Source organism: Gracilinanus agilis, chromosome 5, assembly GCF_016433145.1.
Source record: "Gracilinanus agilis isolate LMUSP501 chromosome 5, AgileGrace, whole genome shotgun sequence".
NCBI classification, from domain to species: domain Eukaryota; kingdom Metazoa; phylum Chordata; class Mammalia; order Didelphimorphia; family Didelphidae; genus Gracilinanus; species Gracilinanus agilis.
The window spans coordinates 136,101,512-136,127,057 of record NC_058134.1 but is presented as its reverse complement, the minus strand read 5'-3'; the positions used below and the strand labels follow the sequence as shown (position 1 = coordinate 136,127,057).

The 25,546-nt window shown below is 32.3% G+C and overlaps 1 protein-coding gene across 2 annotated transcripts in view; it reads right to left on the bottom strand.

Moving 5' to 3' along the window:
* Positions 1 to 25,546, bottom strand: part of ANKRD26 (ankyrin repeat domain 26) — a 77,645-nt gene that overhangs the window by 5,958 nt on the left and 46,141 nt on the right. For both annotated transcript variants that reach the window (XM_044679524.1, XM_044679525.1), the window contains 10 exons: positions 25,051 to 25,197; positions 22,139 to 23,086; positions 19,724 to 19,876; positions 15,409 to 15,479; positions 13,881 to 13,974; positions 12,951 to 13,063; positions 9,562 to 9,691; positions 6,475 to 6,765; positions 5,654 to 5,871; positions 4,017 to 4,245 (listed from right to left, as the gene is read on the bottom strand). In XM_044679524.1, the coding sequence (XP_044535459.1) occupies positions 4,017 to 4,245; positions 5,654 to 5,871; positions 6,475 to 6,765; positions 9,562 to 9,691; positions 12,951 to 13,063; positions 13,881 to 13,974; positions 15,409 to 15,479; positions 19,724 to 19,876; positions 22,139 to 23,086; positions 25,051 to 25,197 (2,394 nt within the window). The remainder of the gene's footprint in view (positions 1 to 4,016; positions 4,246 to 5,653; positions 5,872 to 6,474; positions 6,766 to 9,561; positions 9,692 to 12,950; positions 13,064 to 13,880; positions 13,975 to 15,408; positions 15,480 to 19,723; positions 19,877 to 22,138; positions 23,087 to 25,050; positions 25,198 to 25,546) is intronic.

Here is a 25,546-nt window from a genome sequence, read left to right as displayed (position 1 = left end):
TGTGGTCACATAGCTAGGCACAATTTACTTTTTTTTTTTTAAAACCTTTACCTTCCATCTTGGAGTCAATACTCTGTATTGACTCCAAGGCAGAAGAGTGTTAAGGGTAGGCAATGGGGGTCAAGTGACTTGCCCAGGGTCACACAGCTGGGAAGGACCTCCTGTCTCTAGACCTGACTCTCAGTCCACTGAGTTACCCAGCTGCCCCCTGCACAATTTACTTTTAAGGGTACAGATTCTTGAAATACTCTGCTTAACATTAAAAATGAATCATAGGATTTGATATTCCATGTTGGAAATAATATTTTATCTTCTTTTGAGACAACTGTCTGAAATAGTTGCATGTCATACAGAACAACATTTTAATTAAATTTTTATATGTCTTAAAATTGCAGTATGACAGATGCCATGTACTCAGGATGCACTGAAATACCAAACGCTGAAAAGATGCAGGTGATATATCCAAATAATAAAATGAAGTGTGAATCATATGTCATTCACTTATTTAGTTTAATATACTAATTAGTTTTCTTTTAAATGCATTAATATGGAATGATAATTTTTAAAAAATCAGATTTTAGGTCACAGTGGTCCAAGCCACAAGTAGAAAGCCAATATGAATGGTAAGCAATGTTGACTACACACCTTTTCAAAGATCTGGTTGCAGAGAAGAGAAAGGAGAAACAGATTGTTGATCAAGGAGCTGAAGAAATAAGAACAAAGCCATACATTTATAGATCTTATAACAAAAGATACAGTGGGAAAAAAAGGAAAGTTCATGAAGGTAAGCTGATTCCCAAAGGGAAAAATGAATATATTGCCTGTATCTAAACAGGAAAAATGAAATGAAAAATTAGCAAACATTATGAAGATTTGGATGAAGGCATAGAGGAAATTACTTAATCTAGTACCATAAGGACATATTTTGCTTAGTAGCAAATGGGTTTTGGTGGGTAGCCTAAACTTTTCTTAATACTTGCCTTAAGTGAATGTAGTCTATATGGTTAGATGTTGCCCAAATATCCCCCCAAAAGGCCCCATGTATTTGAAAGCATAATAATATGCATTTTAATAAGTTTCCTACTGAAAAATTACTCTTCTGCAATCAAGTAAGCATTTTGTTATAGAAAGGATAACAGATCTTTAGTTATTTATAAATATTTATATGAAATGTTTTGGGCAAAATTACATTTATGAAAGCACTGCAAAATCTAAATTTCAGTAAAAAATTATCATGATACAACAAAGCCAGTTCCAGTCATTGTAACTCAAGACTTCATAGTTAAGAAAGCCTTAAAAAAAAGGCTAGAAAAATCTTAAGACATTTTAAAAACAAGAGTTATTCAGGTTTAAAGCAAATTCCCCATGATACTTATTCCTCTTGGAAACTGATTCTTTGTAATAAAACATCCCTTATGACAAATACAAATCTAATATTTAATTAGAGTAGTTTTGTAAAACAGTATGGTTGAGTTATAAAGCAATGTAATTATAGAATTATTTGTAATATTTGTAATATAATCTCAAGTTAAAACATTTTAGAATTAATCCATTATGGGAACTTGGCAATTTAAAGACATAAGGAAGTATTTATAGCAGTTTCTAGATACTGTTATTAGAGGATTAAGTCAGAGTCCATGATATTAAGAAAAAGATGCACTATCTAAAGTGGATAACAATTGGACAATATATAAAGTGAGGGTTTTGTTATGGGAGAGTTTCTCTTAAAGTCAGAAAAATATATATATGAATACCTTTTAGAAATTCCTGGAAAGAAAAGTCTAAATGTAAAATCTCATTATTTTAAAACTGAGTCATTTGATTTAATATGACATGCTGATTTTATTTATTGTAAGAAGGTAAGCTTTGTTTAATATTTAGAAATTTGAAGGAACCCCTCAAAACCTGGTCAGAGTTTAATTGTTCTGTGGTACCGTACTGCAACATGGCAAAGAGGAAAAGATGCCAGACACGCTCCGAGAGCACATAGTTCTGAATCTAGACTCTACTACTGACTATCTGAGTAATCCTGAGCAAGTCATGTCACCTCTCTGTGTCTTTTAATCTTTCCATTCATAAAGAAAGAGGGTTCTACTAGATCCTGTACCTCTACATCCTATAATATTGGCATTTGGGATAGTCTACACAGTGTCAACAGCAATCAATTCTCATGGTACTATCTTCCTCAAATGAACATTTTTATACTTTTGCCAAATGTCAAAGAAAACTTACTGAGGGTGATGGGGTGGAAACAAAATCATGTTAGGCACTGTGGAAACACTGAGCCTACTATTAGAAGACACAAAGGTCAACCTCAGTTCTGCCACAAGAAAGTAGCTTAAAAACAACTTACCCTTATCTATAAAGTAGGGATAATAACTGTATTCCCTGTCTTGTAGGATTGTTGAGCACAGTATGTTATGAAAAGGAAAATATATAAATGTGAACAATTTTTATTTCTACAAATACAAATAGTTTTACTTAATGATGCTTATAATACTGTAAATGCTTCATTATCTCAAATTTAGAATTTGTTTATGTTTCCTTTTTAAAAATAACTTCATCAAAAACCTAAAAGTTGCAAAAGAAAAAAAAGCTGACATTAATTTTGTACTTCATAAGTAAAATAATTATTATTGCTATAGTTGTTGTGGCTCTAAAAGGCTGTCTTCTCTTTTCTTTAATGTAGTGCTACATTAGTTCTTTAGTGGTTCCAGAAATTTTAGACAGGGGATGAAACCAAGCAATGAGAAACACATTTTTTAAGATCTCTAAAGCTAAATCTATATGAAGTAAACAAAACTGAAATCTGCAGTCCATGACTTATTTTTATTCACTGATTGGTCTTTTATATAGAATTTGAGATTTTATGAAAGGAGATCAATAATTTTTTACTTTTACATAGAATATTTTCCTCAAAATTGCAAAATAATCTGTTTTTCTCTGAACATTTTAATTAAAGGCTTCAGAGGAAAGGCATAATTATTAATACACATCTTTCTTTATCATAATGATATTAACTAGATCCATGAAGCTCAAACCTTTCATCTTTATTAATTGACTGATAATTACATTTTTGAGGGCCCTTAGCAAAGTCATAAAAAAAAATCTAAACATTTGCTGAACTCAATGTTAACTATATTATATTTATTATATTATTTCTGAGAGGTCCTTAGAAAATGGGCATGTTCTATAAAGTTGGAGAAAGATGCCATAGATATACAATAACTCTTAAAGATATATACATAGTTTAACCTTTATGCAAATCTGAACTAAAAAATAATTAGGGGATAATTACTTATATTGCATGAAATTGCTTTGAAAAAGATTTTTCTAGTATACTCTTAAAAAAGTTGTTCACATGTGTTTTTTGTGTTTACACAAATGTGATGTTTTAAGAAATTCTGAGAAAAGAAAATGAGAGAAAAGCTACAGAAAGAGTATTTTAAAAGTATTTTAGATGACATTACCATGGGAAAGTAAATCAAAGAAAATAAAACCTCTCTTTAAGTATAAGAAAACAGTATTTAATTTAAAGAATCTTTAAATGAATGCCACTTGTCAGGTTTGCATAAATTGTATAAAACCAGGTGTGAATTAGAATTTAACAGACTGCTAAGTATGAGAGTTGTGAGTCTCAAAAACAACTTATTATCTAGCGTTTTTAATTATCATTAGATAAAATGACTACTTACATTTTAATAGATTATGAAAACCAATAAGATAGATTTAAAAATATTTAATTCACTAAAATGAATAATTTGGGGGGCAGCTGGGTGGCTCAATGGAGTCAGGCCTAGAGACGGGAGGTCCTAGGTTCAAATCTGGCCTCAGACACTTCCTAGCTGTGTGATCCCAGGCAAGTCACTTGACCCCCATTGACTAGTCCTTACTGCTCTTCTGCCCTGGAACCTGTACATAGTATTGATTATAAGATGGAAGGTAATTGTTTAAAAAATGAATAATTTGCATTATATCTATAACAGAAAGGAAGAAAACAATTCTAAATGACTCACCTTTGTAAAGTAGGCCTCTGCTCTGTTTTTTGAAGACACTGTATTTCCAGTAGAATATACCAAGTTTCCTCTTGGAATGAGTCCTCTATTGAGGACTAAACTATTATTAAGATTCCCAATATGAGGTGGTTCCAGAATTGGACTTGCAGTAAAACTGGTGATTAAAGTTTTACTTCTTTGTTTTTCATTTAGGAGTTCAGCACTGACCTCAGCTAGTCTCTCATTTGTTCTGTGAATATTTCAAAGCATGTAAACGATTAGCATTTTTCATAAATGGTTGGTATGTTTTTTTATTAATGTTATCATAATTATGACTTTTCCCAGAATAGTATTTTAACTGGGAAAACAATCAAAGTATATAGGTTTTGCATAAACTGAGTTACTTCCAGTATGGTCCTTTCCCAACAAACTATATAAAGAAATTCAGGGAATGAAAAAGCTTTCGGAATGTCCTGGGAAAATTAAAAACAAAACAAAACAAACCACAAAAGATACTTGTAAATCTGGGGTTCCTTACTAATCTGATCTTTAAGAAAGCCATTAAAAACCCTTGTATTTAAATAAATTCATATTGGAAATGTTAGAGTTGTTTTTAAAGATATCAAATCTCAGTGATTATCCTAGGCAGTGTTTTGCAGTCCTTCTCCCTAGGCCTACATAGAAGCCAATGATGCAGGGATAAAGTCTCTAGGGGTTCAAGGAGGGGAAGTCAACTGAGGCTAAAAAAAAGTCCTGAGGCTTTCAAATGTATAGCCAGTCCATAACACTTTCCACTATTGTCTCCAATATATATATATATACTAAGGAAGATTGCTCCAGCTCTTTGTTTTAAACAGATAGTATCTTTTGGCTAAGACTCTTAAACCTTTCCATTCTGTAATATTTTCTTTCCTTCCTTCTAACAGTTTTCTCAATAAGTTTTCACCAAATATAAGACTGAAGGGATGGAACAGTGAGGAACATGGTGCAATTTGCTCTACTTCACTAGGATGGCCCCAGGTCCTATAGTCTTGGCTATCATCATTAGTAAAAGATTATTTACAATGTGCCATATATTACTATGATCCTGTTATAACATTTTCAGAAACACTTAAACATTTTAGTATTGTCATTTGGGGAAATGATTCAATCATTTAAAAAAAGTTATAATAATTTTCAAGCTATCTAATTTCAACCTGCAAGAACTAATCTTTACCAGATATAATATGACATATCAATAAGGCACACTTAAAAATAAATGTTTTACAGGATCACATATTGAGTGCTGAAAGGGATCTCAGAAGTCATCTTATCTAACATCCTCATTTTACAGATGAAGAAACTGAGACCCAAGAAGATTAAGTTACTGGTCCAATGTCATAGAGTAGTATCAGAGGCAAGACTTAATAAAACCAGGTACTATGAACTCCAAAGTCAGGGTTCTTTCTAATATAACACATTGTCTTCACATATACTTAGTTAACATCTAAAAAAAATTTGGTTTATCAATATTTTATACAAGTATTATCTCTACAGTCAGCTCCCATTTTCCAACTAAATAATATATTTATCCACTAAGGATTTCTTAAATTCAAAATGGAAAACTTAAGCAATCTAATTACTTTTACTATTTTCTTAATGTCTGTCTTTGGACTTACCTTTCTAATTTGTTTGACAATGATTTTCTTGTTTTTAATTCTTCAGAATAGAGTTGCCTGTAGATCTCTAATTCCGCCTTAGTAGAATCTTGTTGTGAATTTTTTATTTTGGAAAGTTCAGATTCTAGATCTCTAATTCTATGCTCCATTTGGTTTCTTATTGAAGCATTGTTATTTTCTCTTAATTGTTCTAAGTTCTCTTGGGATGCTGCTTGTGTCTGAATCAAATGGAAAAACAAAGAATGACTTTAACAAAAATATGCTCAACTCTATCTTGAAAATTATAAGATGTTTGTTACTATGTTATTTTAGTTTCATTTTAATTTCAGCCAATGTTATAGAGAGCAATTCTGAATTTCTAAAATAAGATTCTAACTTTGAAAGTATTCATTATCAAGATCATCTGAATTAAACTTGAACTTAAAAAAACCCAACCCTATTCCTATTGACGTTAGTTCAATAGTTTTTATTCTACTGCTAATATTAGATTATTATAAAAACAATAGGTATAATTCTTTAAAGCACTCTAACCCCAGAATCTTCTAATACATTTTATTACAACTAAAATATTTTTGAATTGAAAAAAAGCTCACCCTTGTAATTTTTTTCTAATTATGCCCATTATTATTTAAGTTCATAGTATATATCATCATTTTCACCTATGATTTCAAAGGCTATTTTCATAATGATAGTAATACCAAACTCACGGAGACTCAAAGAAGGCAGAAGGAGAAAATTTTTCTGGATTTAGAACTGGGGAAAGAATCCTAAACATGCATTTACATAGAAATATTTTAAAAGGATAATAGTTATAAAGTAACCTGTAAGAATAGGTTGACTTCTTTCAGTTTTTCTACAATCTCTTGCCTTGCTCGTTCTTCAATCTCACGTTTATATTGTTCTACTTGACTATGTTCTAGTGTATTAATTTCTAAATGGTGCTTAAGATTAGCTACTTCTTCTTCCAATTGTTTTTTAATCTTTTCCAGCCTGTCACATTTCTTTTGAACAGTTTTCAAAGAAAATAACTCTTCCTGAAGACCTCGATTCATAGATTCCAAATGTATACATTTTGAAGATGCTGCTTCCAATTGTTGTGTAAGATCATCAATCTGTAAGTAAAAACATTAGCTTAGTAATTACACAAGTAAAATAAAGGTCTTTTAACTTAATGCTAATTTAAAACTGTTAAGGTTAAATTACTTTTAATTTAGTTGTAATGAAATTTATCATTATACCTATGTTTCAGCTATAAAATGTTTCCTAAAATGAATATTTAGGCATATTTACAAATTAAAAACAATGTTAAGACTGGAAGCAGAAGATATGAAATAATATTGTAGCTCATATAGTCTATGTAACTCAAATTCAGTATTTGATCCTTTATTGTCTTCAGTTGTCTAATTTTTTAACGTCTTCTCCTTCCCAGTTTTTTGTACAGTGAGCAGATACCATTAAAAGTCACAGTAAATGGACAGATGCCAGTCAACTCTTTTTAAGTTAGACTAGGCCTGAAGCAACAAGAGATTTCTCTCTTTTTTTTTTTTAACCCTGCCTTCCATTTTTTTAGGATCAATATGAAGGACTGCTTCCAAGAAAGAAGAGCAATAAGGGTTAGACAACTGAGGTCAAGTGATTTGACTAGGATCACACATCTAGAGTCTGAGGGCAGATAAGAACCTAAGATCTCCTGTTTCCAAGCCTGGATTGGACCTCTATCCACTGAGCCATCTAGTTGCTCCAGCAAGAGATCTAAAAGGTATTGGGAAATAAATGAAATTCCTTTTTGTCATTCTACTGAGAGCATTGATTCTCTGGCATAGACTTGACTTAGAAAGAAAATCTATTTTATATTAATTTGAATGTACATGGTGAGATGTTCAATTACAGAGCCAGAGAAAATAACGTCTTTTAAATCTATAAAACTCTGGTGATTCCACACAGCACATATATCACCTTTACCAAGAAATTACTAAATTCAGAAGTTCTATTGTGTAAGAGTCCTCTTCCTCTTCCCCGTGTGCTTCTACAAAATAAACCAACAAACTTAGCAAGATTTTTACCTGTTTTTTCTTTACCTAGGGGGATTAAATAACTGACTGAACTAAGTGACAAATTAAAAAAGTGTGATGCTACTGAGTTCCAAAGGGCAAAGAGTCAATAAATGTTAAAATTATTTTAAATAAAAATTGATTAGAACTGCAAGAAAGCAGACATCATGTAGGAAAATTAATGATATTGAGAGAAGATGTTTCTAAGGAGTCACTTGTCATAGGAAAAAAATGAGTACTACTTCTAGTAGAATTTAGCATTTACATAGCTCTTTAAAGTTTGCAAAGTGTTTTCTCTATTATCTCATTTGAACACATGTTTTTCAAAACCTCTTTGGGACTTTCCTCTAACTTGTAGTGGGTGTAAGGTGTTGAATTTGGGGAAATAACTTAATATAATCAGATGCTAGAATCTTAAGAAAAAGTTGCCTCAGATGTGTCAATTTATTATTATTCTAGTAGGGGGAAATTTTTTGCTTCCCTAAAATAGAAAAGCAATGTATAGGGCATACTGGAATGAATGGTTTTTATCCACTAATGGGTGGAATGAAACAAAAACCTTCCAAGAATTAGTTCTTCCCTCTCTTAAAACAACTCAAGTCATGTTTTTATAGAGAATGATCTTAATTTTTAAATCTGCTGTATTATGAAGTTTCTTAATACTAGCAGTAATCACTTTGTAATTAAACTGTTGTTTTATTCTTTGTCATTTTATTTTATTTTAATTTTTTTAAACCCTTACCTTGCACCTTAGAATCAATACTGTGTATTGGTTCCAAGGCAGAAAAGTGGCAAGGATTAGACAATGGGCATTAAGTGACTTGCTCAGGATCACAGAGCTAGGAGTGCCGGAGGCCAGATTTGAATCTAGGACCTCCCATCTCTAGACCTGGCTTTCAATCCACAGAGCCACCCAGCTATTCCCTGTTTGTCATTTTAAAGGCTCTTAAAGAGCTATCACTTTTCAAATTGGTTATGCCTAGTAGGCATCCTTTTGGAGGGGGTGAGAGGTATTTTTTTCCTGATTAGGATCACAAAAGGAAAGTTTTGGAGAGAGCTCAGAGGCTCTAAGAGGTCTTGTGATAACTGATCCTAAAGAGCTTTCCAGTATTTGGTCTCTTGAAACAGCCCATTTCCCTTTGGGATCAATAATTATTAGAAAGTTATTCTTTTTATCAAATCTAAATTTAAGTCTTTACAACTTCCATTCATGAGCAAAACAAATCTAATATTTCTCCTTTCAGGCTTTCAAATACTCAAGAAGCAATCAGATATAATATAGAATACTATATATTATATTCATGTAATAATTATATATGTATAATACATTTTATTTAGGAGAATGTATATATCTATAAAGTGATTAAAGATTTCTAATTTACAAATCTATATAGAAAGTCCCTAGAGCTCAGTATTTAGAGGGAGATATAAAATCCCCAAACTTGTCTACTAAGTCCCTAACAGCAGTATACTAGATTTCTGTGACTAGGCCTTAAATAGAATGTGTTGTTTTAGTAGACAAAGTCACAGCTGGGAGGTCCTAGGTTCAAATCTGATCTCATATATTTCCCAGCTGGTCACTTAACCCAACTTGTTTAGCTATTACCACTCTTCTGCCTTGGAATCAGTACTGACTATTGATTCTAAGGCAGAAGGTAAGATCTTAAAAAAAAAAAAAAAAAAAAAGAAAGAAAGTTTGGGTTTGAAAAAAAAAAAGGAAATTATTGCCTTCCAGGTAGAGTGACTTTATATCTTACCATGGATCCTGGTATCCACTGACCTGCTAAGACATATAACCATTTCAAAAGGAATATGAAAATAAGGAATTTTACATTTTCCAATATTGATTAGGATTACCTTATTTTTTAACCTATTAATTTGTCCATCCTCTTCAGAACATGCATGCTTCAGTCTTCCCTGGTAATCAAGATTTCCCTTTTCATAATCTTTTAATTTCTTTTTTGTGGCTTTTAATAATTTCTTAAATCTGTGAGAATGAACAGAATTATTAAATCAGGCTCATAGTTCAATTGTTACATATTTAAAAATATATTATGATTTTGGATCCATTGTCTTAAATTATTTTCTATCATAGAGAAGAAAATAAATTCATAAAGAAGTAATTCAATTAAAATCTGACAATATTTTGTAAAAATAAGTTAAAGAAATAGTAGTCTTACTAATGATTTCATCTCCATTTTAAAATATGTATATTTTTATTGCAGTTCTTCATTAATATCACTTCATTGTAGAATATTCCCCAAATGACCTCTGGTTTCAGAGTTACATTTTCAGAAATAGGGGTGGCTTCCATTAATATGATAAAAAATTCAAATGATACATAAAATGATTCTTAAAAAGATTTGTGATGTTTTTATGCCTTTGTTATTTTAACTATAGATCTGTGTAAATTAGGTGGTGAAGTATTCAAATACCTTTGCCCCTGCAAATCATAAGTGATATCATTTGTTATTAGTAGAATATAAAGTTACATTTAAAAAGTTTGTTTTGTCCTTCGATTGGGGAATGGCTGAACACATTGTGGTATCTGTTGGTGATGGAATACTATTGTGCTCAAAGGAATAATAAACTGGAGGAATTCCATGTGAACTGGAAAGACCTCCAGGAATTGATGCAGAGTGAAAGAAGCAGAGCCAGAAGAACACTGTACACAGAGACTGATATACTATGGTAAAATCGAATGTAATGGACTTCTGTATTAGCAGCAATGCAAGGATCCAGAACAAGGCTGAGAGACTTATGAGAAAGAAAACTAACCACATTCAGAGGAACAACTGTGGGAGGAGAAACACAGAGGAAAAACAACTGCCTGAACACATAGGCTGATGGGGATATTATTGGGGATGTAGACACTAAACAATAACTCTAGTCCAACTATCAATAATATGGAATTAGGTCTTAATCAAAGATACATGTAAAACCCAGTGGAATTGTGCGTTGGCTGAGGGGGATTAGGAGAATTTGGAGGAGAGGGAAAGAACATAAAACATGTAACTACGGGAAAATATTCACAATTAAAATAAAAAAAATAAAAAAAGTTTGATTAGTGAATATAAATATAGGCAAGTATCTGACTTGGAAGGTAAAACAGATCTCAAAAGATATCCTGTAAATTGATTGGTTGCAATGGGGAATTAATTTCTCCCCCACAAGAACTCATGCTCCAAAAGGCAGTTCAATATAAGCCCACAAAAACCTCTTTAAACCATAACACAATCCTGGGAAATGCATGATGACTTGGAGGTGCTTCTTTGCCATTTAACTGGCTGCCTCTACTTGTGATCAGAGGATGTGATACCTCAAGCTGGTGGCCTCTTGTCATAATCAATTCAAATTCATCAACTTGAATTTGATTCAAAATGAAAAAGGATTAAGTGCTTAACCATAAGGGCTGGGAAAGAATAAAATTAAGACAGGCTATGTGGTTCCTCCTCTCATACAGTCACAATACAAGACATTTGTTGTTTTTTGTCATTTTCCAGTCACGTATACACAACAAACTGAAGAGCACTAAGTTTGTTATGAAATCTGATGGTGAAGGTCCTTCATTCTCAACCACAGAGATGAGGCTCCCCTGAGGAGCTGTATTTGGGTGAGGAGGAGAGCAGAGGGCACAGTGGAAAGTCATAGGCACAGGGCAGAGATGTCAAAGTATGGGGCATGTTTTGAAGGAAAGAGAATAGTCCAGTTTAACTGGAGCTTAGAGGGAATAATATGATTTTAGTGTAAAAGGCAGGGTGCTGCCATATAGTGGAGGGCCTTAAATGTGAAGCCAAGGAATTTTCTAGTGTGCAGCCCAAATGCCATATTCCTAATGGAATCTTCCTAATTCCATAAAGTCAGAAGAGATAAGTAAATATCTCCAGTCTCTGATTATGTTTTCGCTGGACCATTCTTAAGCACTTTCCACATTGTTATCTGCACAACAGTTATTGGGGTCCTGTATTATCTCTTCTACTAGATGCTAATCACCTTCAAAGCAGGGACTGTACATATTTACCTCTGAAGCTCCAGGAACTGGCATAGTGTTTTATAGATGACACAGTTTAATACATATTTTCTCATTGAATGGTAAAGGAATAAATAAATGAAGAATGAAGGAAATAAAATGGAATGAGAACATTAGACTTTAAAGAAACAACTTATATGTAAAATAGCATATTTAATAAGAGACCACTGTCATAGGCAGCAGAGTAGAATTCTGGAAAACATACTTTAAGGTATAGGTATTATGTTGCATTTTATTACAATTTCAAAAGATGCAATTCAGAAAGCTTTTACTTTCAGCATTAATTTAGTGAGTAAAATGAAAATGTACAAACTGTTCACTTGGAATTACATATACTGTAATTATCTAAGTATTAGTGTGACAAGTTCATAGGGACACTCTACCATTGAAAAAGCAGCCAGAAAAGAGTCATTTGCAGATCTGCCTCAGATCCTGGCAAGGACCAGTCTTGACCTTCGAGGTCTATAAATCAATGTCTAAGAACACTTGGCTTTCTTAATTGCTCACGACATCCTGTCTAGCTAATCACAAACCTGGGAATCTGTCTCAGGGACAAAATGGCCTTCTACATATCAGCAATATCCTGGTACCTTGTACTTCTAAAGAAATACTTATGTCAGTGATAATAGACTGAAAAAAGCTTTGAAGATTACTATTGATGAATTGTGTGTACTCCTTTATGCAGCTGACATCTGTGTACTCTAATTGGCACTGAAGAATGTATGTTTCTGACATGTTACCTTCTTCTTGCTATATCATATTCCTAGTGTAGGAATGATGTAAATATTGAACCTATATCCTCAATAAAATGGAATCTGTGATTGCATTCACAGGCTACCTACATTCCCATAATCCTTGACTCCAATGCGCCTGATGGATTTTGTGTGACTCTCTGCCTCTCTCTGCTCTTGGCTCTGCTTTCTATGTCACTGTCTCTTTAAGCTCGCAGCCTGCCACCCTCTCACTCTGAGTTTCAGCTCGGCCATTTCTGCAGGCCAGAAAGAGCTGAAACCCAACTCCCAGCTGATCATACTGTGGCAATGAGCTGGGGGCTCTCCCAGAACACTCACTTTAGTTTCCTCTGTGAACCCACAAATGGGCATTTTCCAGGCCTGTTACATTAGTGAATAAAATTAATTTGTACTTAGGATTTAACAAAATAAATATTATATCTTTCTTAACGTTAGTTGAAACAGTCTGGAAAAAGTAGTCTTACCCACTGATGTCTTTCTGCAATTCACCATTTCTCTTCATTTCTTGATCTAGACGATTTTCTAGAGATTGCTTTACCTCAATGAGTTTCTTTAATTTTTCCCTTTCATTATCAAGCTTTGAAAAAAATTTTAAAAAGCAAAATATTTTAAGAACTGAATTGGTATTTTAAAAAAGGATACTTTTCATTAACTCCAGATCCAATTGTAAATATCAGTTCATTAAGTATAGCTTATCTTATCAAGACAAATATGGAGATTTGAAAAAAAAATGATTGATCTTACTTAAAATGACATAGCTTTCTTCTTATTTGACAATAAACTACTTTTTAAATTTTATGTAAATGAAAGTTCACATTTGATTTCAATGTAGTTATTACTTAAACAAAATGAATAGATAAGCATAGAATGGGGGGCAGTTTCTTGGAGGAACACTGGCCTTTTCCCTTTCCATATGGCCAATTCCCATTTACCTTGTGTGTTGACACACCTGGCCCACACTCTAGGCATTCCCTGTGTTGAAATTATAAAACTTAATTCTTAATAACTTGGAACTAATTTTGGTGAGAAGTCTAAATTATAACAACTACACTGATATCACAATTTCACCAAAAGGCTTTATAATAAAAAGATTGACCCATATCTATGATCACCATTGGAATCTCCTTTCATTTATCATATGACGCTAACACTCTTTTTTACAATTTCTTTATAACTTTTTAATTTGGTATTATTAATTTTATGTGAAAAAATTAATCCCTTCCACAACAGAATGATTAACACCAAAAGCATACTAAATCAATGAATGTGGTTAGATATCAAATTACATTACCAAGTGGACTTTTAATGATTAAAAATTCTTATCATGTTCTATTGCTTAAACAAAGGAAAGATGTTTTTAAAATGAGAAAAACTAAATCTCAGAACTGACTTACTGAAGTAGGATCCAACATGTTTTCCTGAATTTGTTCAATTTTGCCCATTTGTTGTTTTACTGTAGCTTCTAACCTGGCATTTTCAATTTCCAGCCTAGAAAAAGGAAATTTATCATCAACAATTTAATACTTCTAAAGATTTTTTATATTTAATTTAATTGAACAAACTCTTATTAAGGTTAATGGCTTTAGTGCAGGGCTTGGTGAATGGATATAGAGATAAAAAAGTAAAAATGTCTCTCACCCTCAAAATGATTATATTTTACCAGCATAAAAACAACATGTATAGGTAAGCATGTGCAGTTTATGGGAAGTAAATGCAAAGTAATTTAGGAGAGAATGAGTGAAAAGAATTGATCCAGAAAAGTCTCCTGAAAAAGGTAGTTGTGTCTTTGGGAGCTATGAGTGGAGCTAGAGGTTCCAAGAGATGGAGGTGAGGAGGTAGAACATTCCTAGAAGAGCAGACAGTCTCTGCAAATGCACAGAGACAGATGATAGAAAATATTTGGGATGTGGGATACAAAAAACAAAAAAAAGGAGAACTGTTAGGAACTTATAATCTGTTTGAATAGATATACACATATCTTCCTACAAATTATAAATCTAGACATGTATATTTGTTGTAAAACATATTATCAAACATGCACAATCACTTGTGATTTCCTTGCTATAGGACTACACTGTTTACCTATATAAATCTGCAACCTCCAAGTCTTCCAAAGTTGCCTGCTGGCCCAGAGAGACTTGCCAAGAGTCACACAGTCATTAGATGTCAGAAGCAGGATTTGAACCCAGGTTTTCCTGACTCCAAAATCTCTCACCCTACTAAATCAGTTTACCTCTCATAATTGTTTCTGGAGATTATAAAGTATAATGAAACCTCTGCTAGCAGGGGCAGACAATTTTCTGTTTTACAGAAATCCTGTCTTTTGATAAGTCTTCAGACATACCTTCTTAATTTGTAATCACATATTATACTAACCACATGTTCTGAATATTACACAATTTCTGAAAAAAACCTGTTGAGATACACAACTGGCCAAAATTTCTTTGTGGGCTTTTTTGGTGAGGGGAGGGGTTAGCAAGATATGAAAATCTTATTGGAATAGAGAACTCTTATGAGGAAAATCCTCCCAGGATATAGTGGTACCTGTTCTGCAGTGTGTAATTCTGGAGAAAAACGTGTGGGAAACGAAGTAACTTTCCTTGGATTACACAGCCAAAATGTGCCAGACATGCAACTTGAACCCAGATTTTCATAACTAGAGTCGGGTTCTCTATTCATTTGATTACACTGCTTCTACCTTAGTTATTAAGATGGAAAACAGATGATTTCACATTATTTAATGGGGCTTATGAATTCAAATTCTGCCTATAATTTCCATTATGGTTAAAGTGCAACACACTTGAATATATTGAAAACAAACAAAAAAACCAACACCTCTTTGGGTGTATATTCCAATCTACATTGCTACAGCTCAATACAACTAGTCAGAGCAATTAATCTTAAAAATGATTTAACTCTTACTTTTGTATATGATCTTCTAACTCATTAGTAGACCGCTTTGACTGTAGGTGCCGTTCTTCAGATTCTTGCAGCTAAAAAAATTCCAAACAAAATGCCTTAAATTTTGTAACTTTAACAATAAAATTATAGTATTCTAACTAATTCTGAATTAAGAATGACTGTAGTTAAATAATAACATTTACCAACCAAAATTCTCACTAGTCTATCAAATAGTAGCCCACTAGGCAAAGGTATATTATTTTTGTATTCCAAATATCACTATATCCATTGACTTTCACTTCTTGTGGGGACATACACAATACATTAAGTATGTGAAAGATTTATGACTTCAGTAGCTCAGAAAATGGCATCAATGTAGATCATAGCCATCTATATAACTTTGTAAGTCCTAGGGAGTTGCCCTAGGCAAATATCCTTAAGGAACTTTCCTGGAGTTTTGTAGCTATTAAATCAGAGAGGGTGAATTGAAATGAACTTGCTCCATACCAATACACTATTAAACCAAAGCTGTCTCATGTAAAATGATAATGGTTATGTTTGGTGATTAGGAAATTGCATAATAGAATTTCTGTTCTAGGTAACAAACATCTGTTTGAAAGAAAAGTAACCTTCAAATGTAGATTTTAATTTCTCCTTATACAATTATCTAAAATACAATGTTGTCAAATTTGGTTATTTGGCAACTGTTCTTCTAAAGTTTAGGACCTTGCGTTGATTATTTTTTCAGATTGGGAAAAAATGATTGGCTTAGGTACCATCTGCTCTAATCATCAACTACAGTAACTTCACCCTTTAATAAATGCTTACATTATTTATACAATATTTGGTGTATTGTTTATGTGCTTCCTTGTATTATAATTGAACTTCCATTATTTATATTGGCTCCCCACTGAGACTTTGATTCCTTAAAGGGCAGAGGGCAGATCTTATACGTACTCCTTGTAATCTAGTCAGAAACCATCACAGTGTATGTCACATAATGGATTTTATAGATTAAATAAATGTTGAACAAGGAAGAAAGAGGAAATTCCCTAATTTTTATATAGTAAATGTTTTGCTACCTGCTTGATCAGAGAAAGAAGAGAGATGAGAAATGGTACCAGTGAATTGACCTAATTCATATTGCCAAAGGTGGACTCTAATTTACTACTTCCTTGATATACCTTCTAAGGGTCAGTCCACACAACGTCTACATTGCAGCCTGAAGCTGAAAAGCTTTTGAAGGTTAATATTTTCATCAATGTAGGCCAATAAGAATGGGAAGGAAATAAAGAGAATTGGTGATAGGGCAGTTAACTCAAAAAAAGAACTTTTTTCATTTGAATGCCGACTTCCAAAACCTGGAAATGTTCTCAATCATATATCAGGATAAGGTTTAAATGAACAGTAAAGCATTTCTTATTGAAACAATTATACTGAATAGTAAGAGAATTGTTTTGCCACATTAAAAGGTACTTATCAAAATGTGGAAGATAATGATTCTGATTATATATAACTGGCAATATTGGCTTTTATATTTCTAGAGCAGATATAAGTATTTATTAAGTATAGACTATGTTTCAGGTACTATGATAAATGCTTTAGAAATATTATCTCATTTGATACTCACAACAACCCTGGGAAATAGGTGCTTTTATTATTATCCCCATTTTTATAGTTGAGGAAACTGAATCAGACAGACATTAAGTGAATTGTCCAGGATTACACAGACAGTGTTTGAGGATACATTCAAACTTGGGTCTTTGTAACATCGGGTCCAAAGCTCTATCCATATTGCTGATGAGTTGCCTCTAAGCAGAAAAAAATCTCATCATTAAAAATTAAATGTTTGGTCTTTCTGCATAGATTTCCAACACTTTACCAAGGATGATTGTTACCAGGTTTAAAATGTGTTTCAAAAGATATGAGAAATTTCCATTTCCATAGCTTTTGGCTGGTATAGTGATGGATACCATATCTTGAACTGCTTAAAAATGTGGGAAAACAACCTATATTAAAGAAATGCATTTGACAGTAATAAAGGGAACATTTTGTGATAAGATGACTATGAAATCATATTGGCTTATAGCCTCCTCTTTATCATATCACAATATTTTAAAATAGTGTTATACTGTATTTTTATTTTGACATTGGCAGATTATGGGAAATAGAAAATTTATGAAAATCAAACTAGAAGAGAACTCAAAGATGTTTAGTTTAAATATTACATAAATCACATAAATAAGCCTAAAAGGATTTTTAGTTAAACTTTCAATTCCAGGCAGAGCCAGACAAAAACATTTAATTAGCATTTCCTCCTTCTCCTCCTTCTTCTCCTCTTATATTAATGCTTATTTCTATTAACAAAATGCTATGCGAGGGACTTCTGTAGAAGATAAAGAAGTAAAAATAATCCCTGACCTCAACAAATTACTATCTAGTTGGGGAAACAACATTGATATAGGAAACATTAGTTTGATTATACCAGGCAAAGCATAGTTAAATAGTAAATTGTATGTTTATCAGAAGATTCTAAAATCAATAGGAAAAGTCAAAGGAAGATTTATGGCAAAGAATCATATTTTTAAAATTGAAGAGGCTTTACTGCTGGTGGAGTTGTGATTTGGTCCAACCATTCTGGAAGGCAATTTGGAACTATGCACAAAGGGCTTTAAATGAATGCCTGCCCTTTGATCCAGCCATACCACCGCTGAGTTTGTACCCCAAAGAGATAAATAGGGAAAAATATTTGTACAAAAATATTTATAGCTGTGCTCTTTGTGGTAGTAAAAAATTGGAAAATGAGGGGTGTCCATCGATAAGGGAAAGGCTCAATAAATTATGGTATATGATGGTGATGGAATATTATTATGCTAAAAGGAATGAAGAAACGGAGGAACTCCATATGAACTGGAAAGACTTCCAGGAATTGATACAGAGCGAAAGGAGAAGAACCAGGAGAAAATTATACACAGAGACTGATACACTGTGGCACAATAGAATGTAATGGACTTTTCTACCAGCAGCAATGCAATGATGCAGGATAATCTGGAGAAACTTGTGAGAAAGAACGCTATCCACAACTAGAGAAAGAACTGTGGAACCAGAAACGCATTAGAAAAATATATGATTGATCACATAATATGATGTCGGGAGCCACTCAGAGAAATATGATCCTTTGATAGAATCTTTTTATCTGGACCCCATCAAGATCAACACAGTCAGGCAAGGCCCTGTGCTTGATTTTTCTGCCCTGCAAGTCAGGACACAGACAGGATGGCTTATCTGAGATAAAAATATGGACCCCTCCTGGTGGCTCCTTTTATTATTGAAAACATATCAATTTAACTTTCTAGGATAGCCTCAAGTTTTATAGAAAGCCTCTAAGTACCATAATAAACCAGCAGTTAAAGAGTTAACAATTTTTCCCTAAGCCGAAAAATGCAGAAATTAGCAGAAGCTGCTCTTTATCTTTTTTCCCTGCTTTCAAGACATTCCAAGGACAATGTAGGCAGACCCAGACAAATTCCACTCTCACTTAGCTACCTTCCAAGGACTAAATACATCCCACAATCTTAAAGGCTTATTCTTTAAGAAATCTTTTGAAGTATGGAAGGTTTTTACTAAAATAGCATTTAGATAAAGTGAGACTCTTTTTTCAACCTTGGATGCTGTCTCATCTAGGCATAATCTTCATGAGAGAAATTTCTTGCAAGCTATATGCCAATCATGAAGTAATTCTGTAACCTTGGTTGTCTCTACAGCTGTGAACTCAATTGTACTTTGTAAGAAACTGCTCTTGAAAAATGTATATAATAAATCCCAAGCTCAATGCCTGTCAGAGCAGTCATGAGCTAACTGACAGCCTCCAGCTTCTGCTTCTTTCTTTCTCACCTAAATTGTGTACCTTTCCAGAACCCTGGAGCTACTGGATAGCTTCCAACAGTATGATAGAGATATGATTAGGATTTTGATGTTAAAGGATCGCTGTACTGCAAATATGAATAACATAGAAATAGGTTTTGAACAATGATACATTGGCTTTGGGAAGGGAGAGGAAAGAAGGGGGGACCACAAATCATGTAACCATGGAAAAATATTCTAAATAAAAATTTTCAAAAAGAACAAAAAAAAATTGAAGAGAACCTTAGAGGTGAAGGTAGTGTTTGAGAATCAGAGAGATAAAGAAAATAGATAGGTTTTGGATAGGTAGCACAAATGGGAAAGTACAAGTTTAAATAAATAACATGTACAATGTTCAGAAATTGAGAAAAAGGAAATATTATAATGAAAACCATTAATGACAAATTAGTTACTAAATTTTTTGTATACATACTTTGCTTTTGATTTGGTCTATTTCCTTCTGTAGTTGTTGTTTCTTATCTTCTAAATCATTTCGATAACGTGATGTAACTTCTAGTGAAGCTTCTGACATAGATTGTTTTTTTAGGGAATCAGCAAGTTCTTGTTGAAGCTGTCTTAATGTAATCTGAAAGAAACATATCCATATTATTTTTCTTATTTATTTGATGTATATTAACTTACATAAAGTATTTATACTTTCATAATTAATGTAAATATTGTGTGAACATATTCATAGTACAATTGAGAACCAGAAAAAGTTTCAGTGCCTATTTAATTCAATCACTTCATTTGCAGATGAAGAAACCAAGCCCCCAAGAAGATAAATGAATTATTCAAGGTCATGAAGGTAGTGATTAATAGAGAAAAGAATTTGAATTTAGATCGTAAGACTACAAAAAACTCTTTTCACTTTACCACTCATTCCTCTATTTAGTGTGGACCAAATGCCATCTTCCTACTTATTTAGTATTCTCCTCATAAAGCAATGAATTCAGCCTGACTTTCTCCATTCTGTCATTTTGAAAATAATATCATACCTTTCCCAAAGTGACAAAGGGGATAAAACATTTTATTTATGGCTCACATTGGAGGTAGAGGAGGGAAGAGTATCATACTATACTTGATAAAAACATTAGAGACTTTCTTCTTCCATTTGTCAGAACATTTAACTACCTTACTTCTTTGTAGCTAACCTTACAAGAATGAGGACATGTATAAGGAAAAGTTGTATTTTCCTTCTTTGAATAATTTCCCCTTGAGAACTGATATACTTGTCAGACTTATACAAGTGCTTGAAGTGATTGATCCTTGTTTGCAAAAAGTAAAAAAAAAAAAAGAAATCGTGTGTGCGTGGTGTGTGTGCACGTGTATGCTTAGCTATTATTTGTATCTTCAACTGTCCTTGCTAAGCCTTCAAAGTAGCTTCTTTTCCTGTTAGGAAAAGATTATATTACTAGTTGGAGTCAGTGGGACAGAGAAAGGGGAAACCACTGAAAATATGGAAGATCTCCCACTTATGTATACACAGCACAATACAAGGTCACCACTGAAGAGTAGTCACTTCATTCTCTAACCTAGCAGTAATATGTGTATGTATGTGTGTACATATATATACACACAAATATATACCTATATACTATACCTATATGCTAAGGCATAGAGTTAATAGGTATTACATGTTATAATTTTATATTTATATTTATGTAACAGTATAGATATGCTATAAAAATCCTGTTCATTTTAAATGTATAGAAAAGGAAATAATTGCATATTTTACTAATAGCAAATGAAGCTAAAAAGCAAAAGAAATTTAAATTTTTCTCTTAATATATGATTATCTTGTAAAAATAAAGTTAGCCAAAGCCTAGCAAATTTCTTGAAGAAAAAATAAGCTAAAAGAGGCTAATGTAAAATTGTGAAAGAAAAAAATTGAATTAACTGAATTACTACAAATAAACTGAATTCTAGTCTGAAATGTCTAGATTTAGACGCATGATCAGATATACTAAAATACATGTTTTTATATAAAATTAATCAAAACAATAGATGGCAGTCTTGTAATCCACTGCATAACTGAAAAATCATAGATATAATGATGTAAAAACAAATGACTGTCATCCTGGAAACTGAAATTTTGGACACTAAGCAAGAAATGTGAGTTAAAGAGTGAAAAAATACTGAGACAAGTAATATGTAGTAGAGAAGCAAAAAAGCATTTTTTTAAAAAGATGGCCCAGGAATGCTTGATGAATAATCGGTCTCTTTGAACAAAATTATAGTCCTAAATACTGAAGAAAAGTAGTTGCTAGTTTTTGGAATTTCATTAAAATATGACCCAATATTTAATATTTCTAAAATTAGTTCAAAGTAGTTTGAATTAAAATTAGTTATATTGATAAACATGTTTAAATGATTATGAAAAAATAACTATAATATCTCAAAGTATTTATCTTAATTCAGATTTCTAAAATGATTTGTTAAATTAGTTCTAGTGCCATTTTTAAGAATTTATATAAAGTTTTTTCATTTCAAATAATTTATTCTATTGCAGTCTTAAAATGGAATATTAAGCACATAAGAATTACAGATTCACTACTATTTATTTTCAAGTGATAATCCCTAACACTACATTGATTAAACTAACACTATAGCATTGTCTTTACAATTCCATGGATTACATATGTTTTAAACAAAACAAGGCATCTCACTCTCAAAAAGATGGATAGCAGGTCCCCTTCTCTCTTAGATGTCAGAATTTTTACAATGAAAGTTAATAACATCTTCCTACTCAAAAATCAAACTCCTAAATTATCACGACCACACATTCCTCTGAATTTCATTTTAGAAATTGAAAGAGATGTTTATCAAATATTATTTAAAGACCTACCTCTCTTTCTGCTTTCTCATTTTCATGTTTACACATTTGCTCTTTTAAGTGGTTACATTCATTAATTAACTCTTTATTTCTCTCTTCTACCATAAGAACTTGCTTTTCGCTATCAGCACGAAGTTTATTGAAGAGATCACTAAACTGTACCTGGACGTCACTTACTACCTTTTCTTTAATGATGCCTTTGTTTTGGGCATCTTCTAGCTGTTGTCGAAGCAACATATTTTCACTCTGGATTTGAGCAAATCTTTCTTGCATAGATTCTTGTTTGACAACATATTTGTTCAGTTTTTCCTTTTCCATTTGATTTGTGTGTTCAAGTTCCTTTGCTTGATATTGGGCCTGGTTTAGTTCTCTCTGTGTGCTTTCTAAAATCAATGTCTTTTCTCTGAGTGAATCACGTACAAGATGCAGCTCATTTTCTAAACTATTAGCTTTACTTTCAGCTTTAGAAAGCTGTTGAGAAAGGACACCATTGTTATCTCTTAGACTAGACAAGTCATAATTTAGTTTGTCTTGCAAACGAAGCCATTCATCTCTTTCTCGCTGAAAGGTATGTTCAAGGTCTAGTTTTGATGTCTGACTTCGTTCATGATCACGAATAGCAGAAGTCAGGCGGGAACGGTATGATTCGATTTCTATCTCTACTCTGTCTCTATTTTGCATTTCATTCTTCAGTTTAGAGTTCAGCATTGCATTCTCTGTTGTCAGAACATTAAGTTGTCCACTGTACTGGAGTATTGTTTTTGTTAAAGCTTCTTCATTCAATTTTAATTCCTTTTGAAGCTCATCATTCTTTTCTTTTAAAACTTCATTTTCTTCAGTATATCTATTTTCTTTTTCCTGATTCTTAATTTTTACTGCATCTAGTTCCAGTTTGAGCATGGCAATTTCATCCTGGAGGGCATGATTTTTTTGCAGATCTTTTTCATGACTATCAGGAACCTACATACAATAAACAGAAAAACATTGCTACTCAAAATAAAATTATGCATTCTGATTTTTCCTAGCATTAAAAATTAAAATTAAATTCCTCTGAATTTAACTAAAAATTTAAAAATTAAATTTAATTTAAAAATTAAAAATAAGTTCCAAGGTGTGTATTTCAATAGTGTGTATTCAAAGGAAAAGTAAATTGAGAGAGTTTTACCTATTTCACATTTCTTGAATCAATTTTCTCAAAGAGCAGGGCTTAAAAGTGCTGCATAAATCAATATAAGTAATTAAGATATTTAATCTTCAAAATGGATGGGCATTTCACTACATAATATATATAGTATATATATTTTACAAACCTTATATTTTTAGGTTTCCAGATTTGTCTACCTTTTAGCCTATTTTACTTTCTTTCCTGTAGTCATTCTATCCTATGCTGAGTTTTCATAGTTATTAGGATAAATTAATAGTACTGAACATTTATATTTGTCTTTTAAAGTTTGCAAAGTGCTTTAGATACATTATCTCATTTAAGTCTTGCAAAACCCTTATGAGGGAATACTCATGAGTATTATCTGCATTTTACATGAGGACATAGTTAGAAGAAGTTATTAAATGATCTGCCCATTTTCACACAGCTACTAAGTGTTAGAAGCAGGATTTGAATACAGATTCATTAGAATCCAAATCTAACACTCTTTTACTATTGCTCATTTCCTCTTAGGTACTGAAGATATGAAACAGTCCTACAGACAGGACTATTGAGTCATTGTCCTGTCACAATTATCTTAGCTACAGACAAATGAAGTAATAATTACAATTTCTTAGCATATATGTTGAGAATAATTTGTTACCTGATAGACCTGTAGCATTATTATAGCATCAATAATTTAGAGCCTTTTGAGGTTATCTAATTCAAACTCCTAATTTTAGGTATGAGCAAAGTGAGGCCTAGAATAGTTAATTGATGGTAACTAATCCTAAACCACAAACTTTAAAGGAAAAGGAATTTTTGAGGCCAAAATAAAAAAGGTTGATATTGTACTCCCAAACTACTAGAACTGGTCCAGGAGCATTTGGTCCCATCCAGAACTGGTGGGAACAGGTATAAAAAGAAGCTTAGGAGACTCATTCTATGAAGTCTCTACTACAAACACAAGAGGAGGATATGAATAGACAATAGCTGATTTAAATGAAGCACTTCAGTCACCAAACATCAGAAGATTTAATGAATCTTGAATACTTTTTACTGAAACTTGAATAATTTATTTTAAACTACTGTTAAAAAAATAAAATAAAAAACCCTAAATTTGGTATCTGATGGACTTCTCATTTTACCATGTTAAGTAATGATGAATGAGTGAATCCTTGTAATGTACATAATCTTATTTTGGAATCTAAGATAAATTTATTCTTGTTATAAATAATTTTATTTCTTCTCTTTCAAGAAACATGGAATAGACCAAACTCTATTAACATATTATATATATATATATATATATATATATACATATATATATATATATACACAACATATATGTTATATATATATAAAACATATAACCCTTTTCAAAAGTCCTTGCACTGAAAAGGGCAAACAAATGAATCTACTTAATAAAGGAGGAAAAGTGGTCTGTGTTCAAGTGGTCACCTCCTACCCCCGTTGTATTCCTTTCTTCTCTTAGGAGTAAGCGAATATGATGAGCTGCTCCCTCTTATGTTTAGAAGGTTTAGAGGTACTACTAAGGATCAGGGATTTTCTTCAGTAGGAGTATTCTTGGGTCTCTGGAGGTCAATTGAATCATTCAATTCAAAGAAAAGAAGCAACAGAACAAATAAAACATGTTGATTTTGATTATCATGAGTATCTGCTGCAGTGAGAGGACTGAGGATGACAAATATGCCCAAAATTGAACAAAAATCTTGACTTTTAAAAACATGCCATTAGAACTGAAAATGACCAAAATGAATACCTCAGAACTCTGATTCATTTTAGAAACATTTGCTTCCAAAGCTTCCTTCTGCTTCCAAAAATGATTACTTAGAATTCCATCTTGCAAAGCTCTGGCACTCTGTTCATGAGAAAGTTGTCTTTGAGTCTCATTTCTTTCTTCCTCAACCTGGAGATAACAATTTCATAAAATTTTTAATCATTTTTCCATTAGAAGTCAGCAAATCACAAGATGTCAGGAAGCAATTATTAAAATTGTATCGACATATATAAAAAATAAAACATGAAACCCCAAATTCAGCAAAAATATTTTACTTTAGATAGAATATGAAATCTGAAAAAAGCTAAAAAACTAAGAAAAATAGCATATTGAAAATAAAAAGCACAAATTTCAGAGTTGTAAAGGAACCTCAATAAATATTTAGTTCAATTCATACCCACTTTAACATATATGACTCTCATTAGACATCAATCACCAAGCATCAGTTTAAAGACATGACAGGTGAAAAAGCCACCAT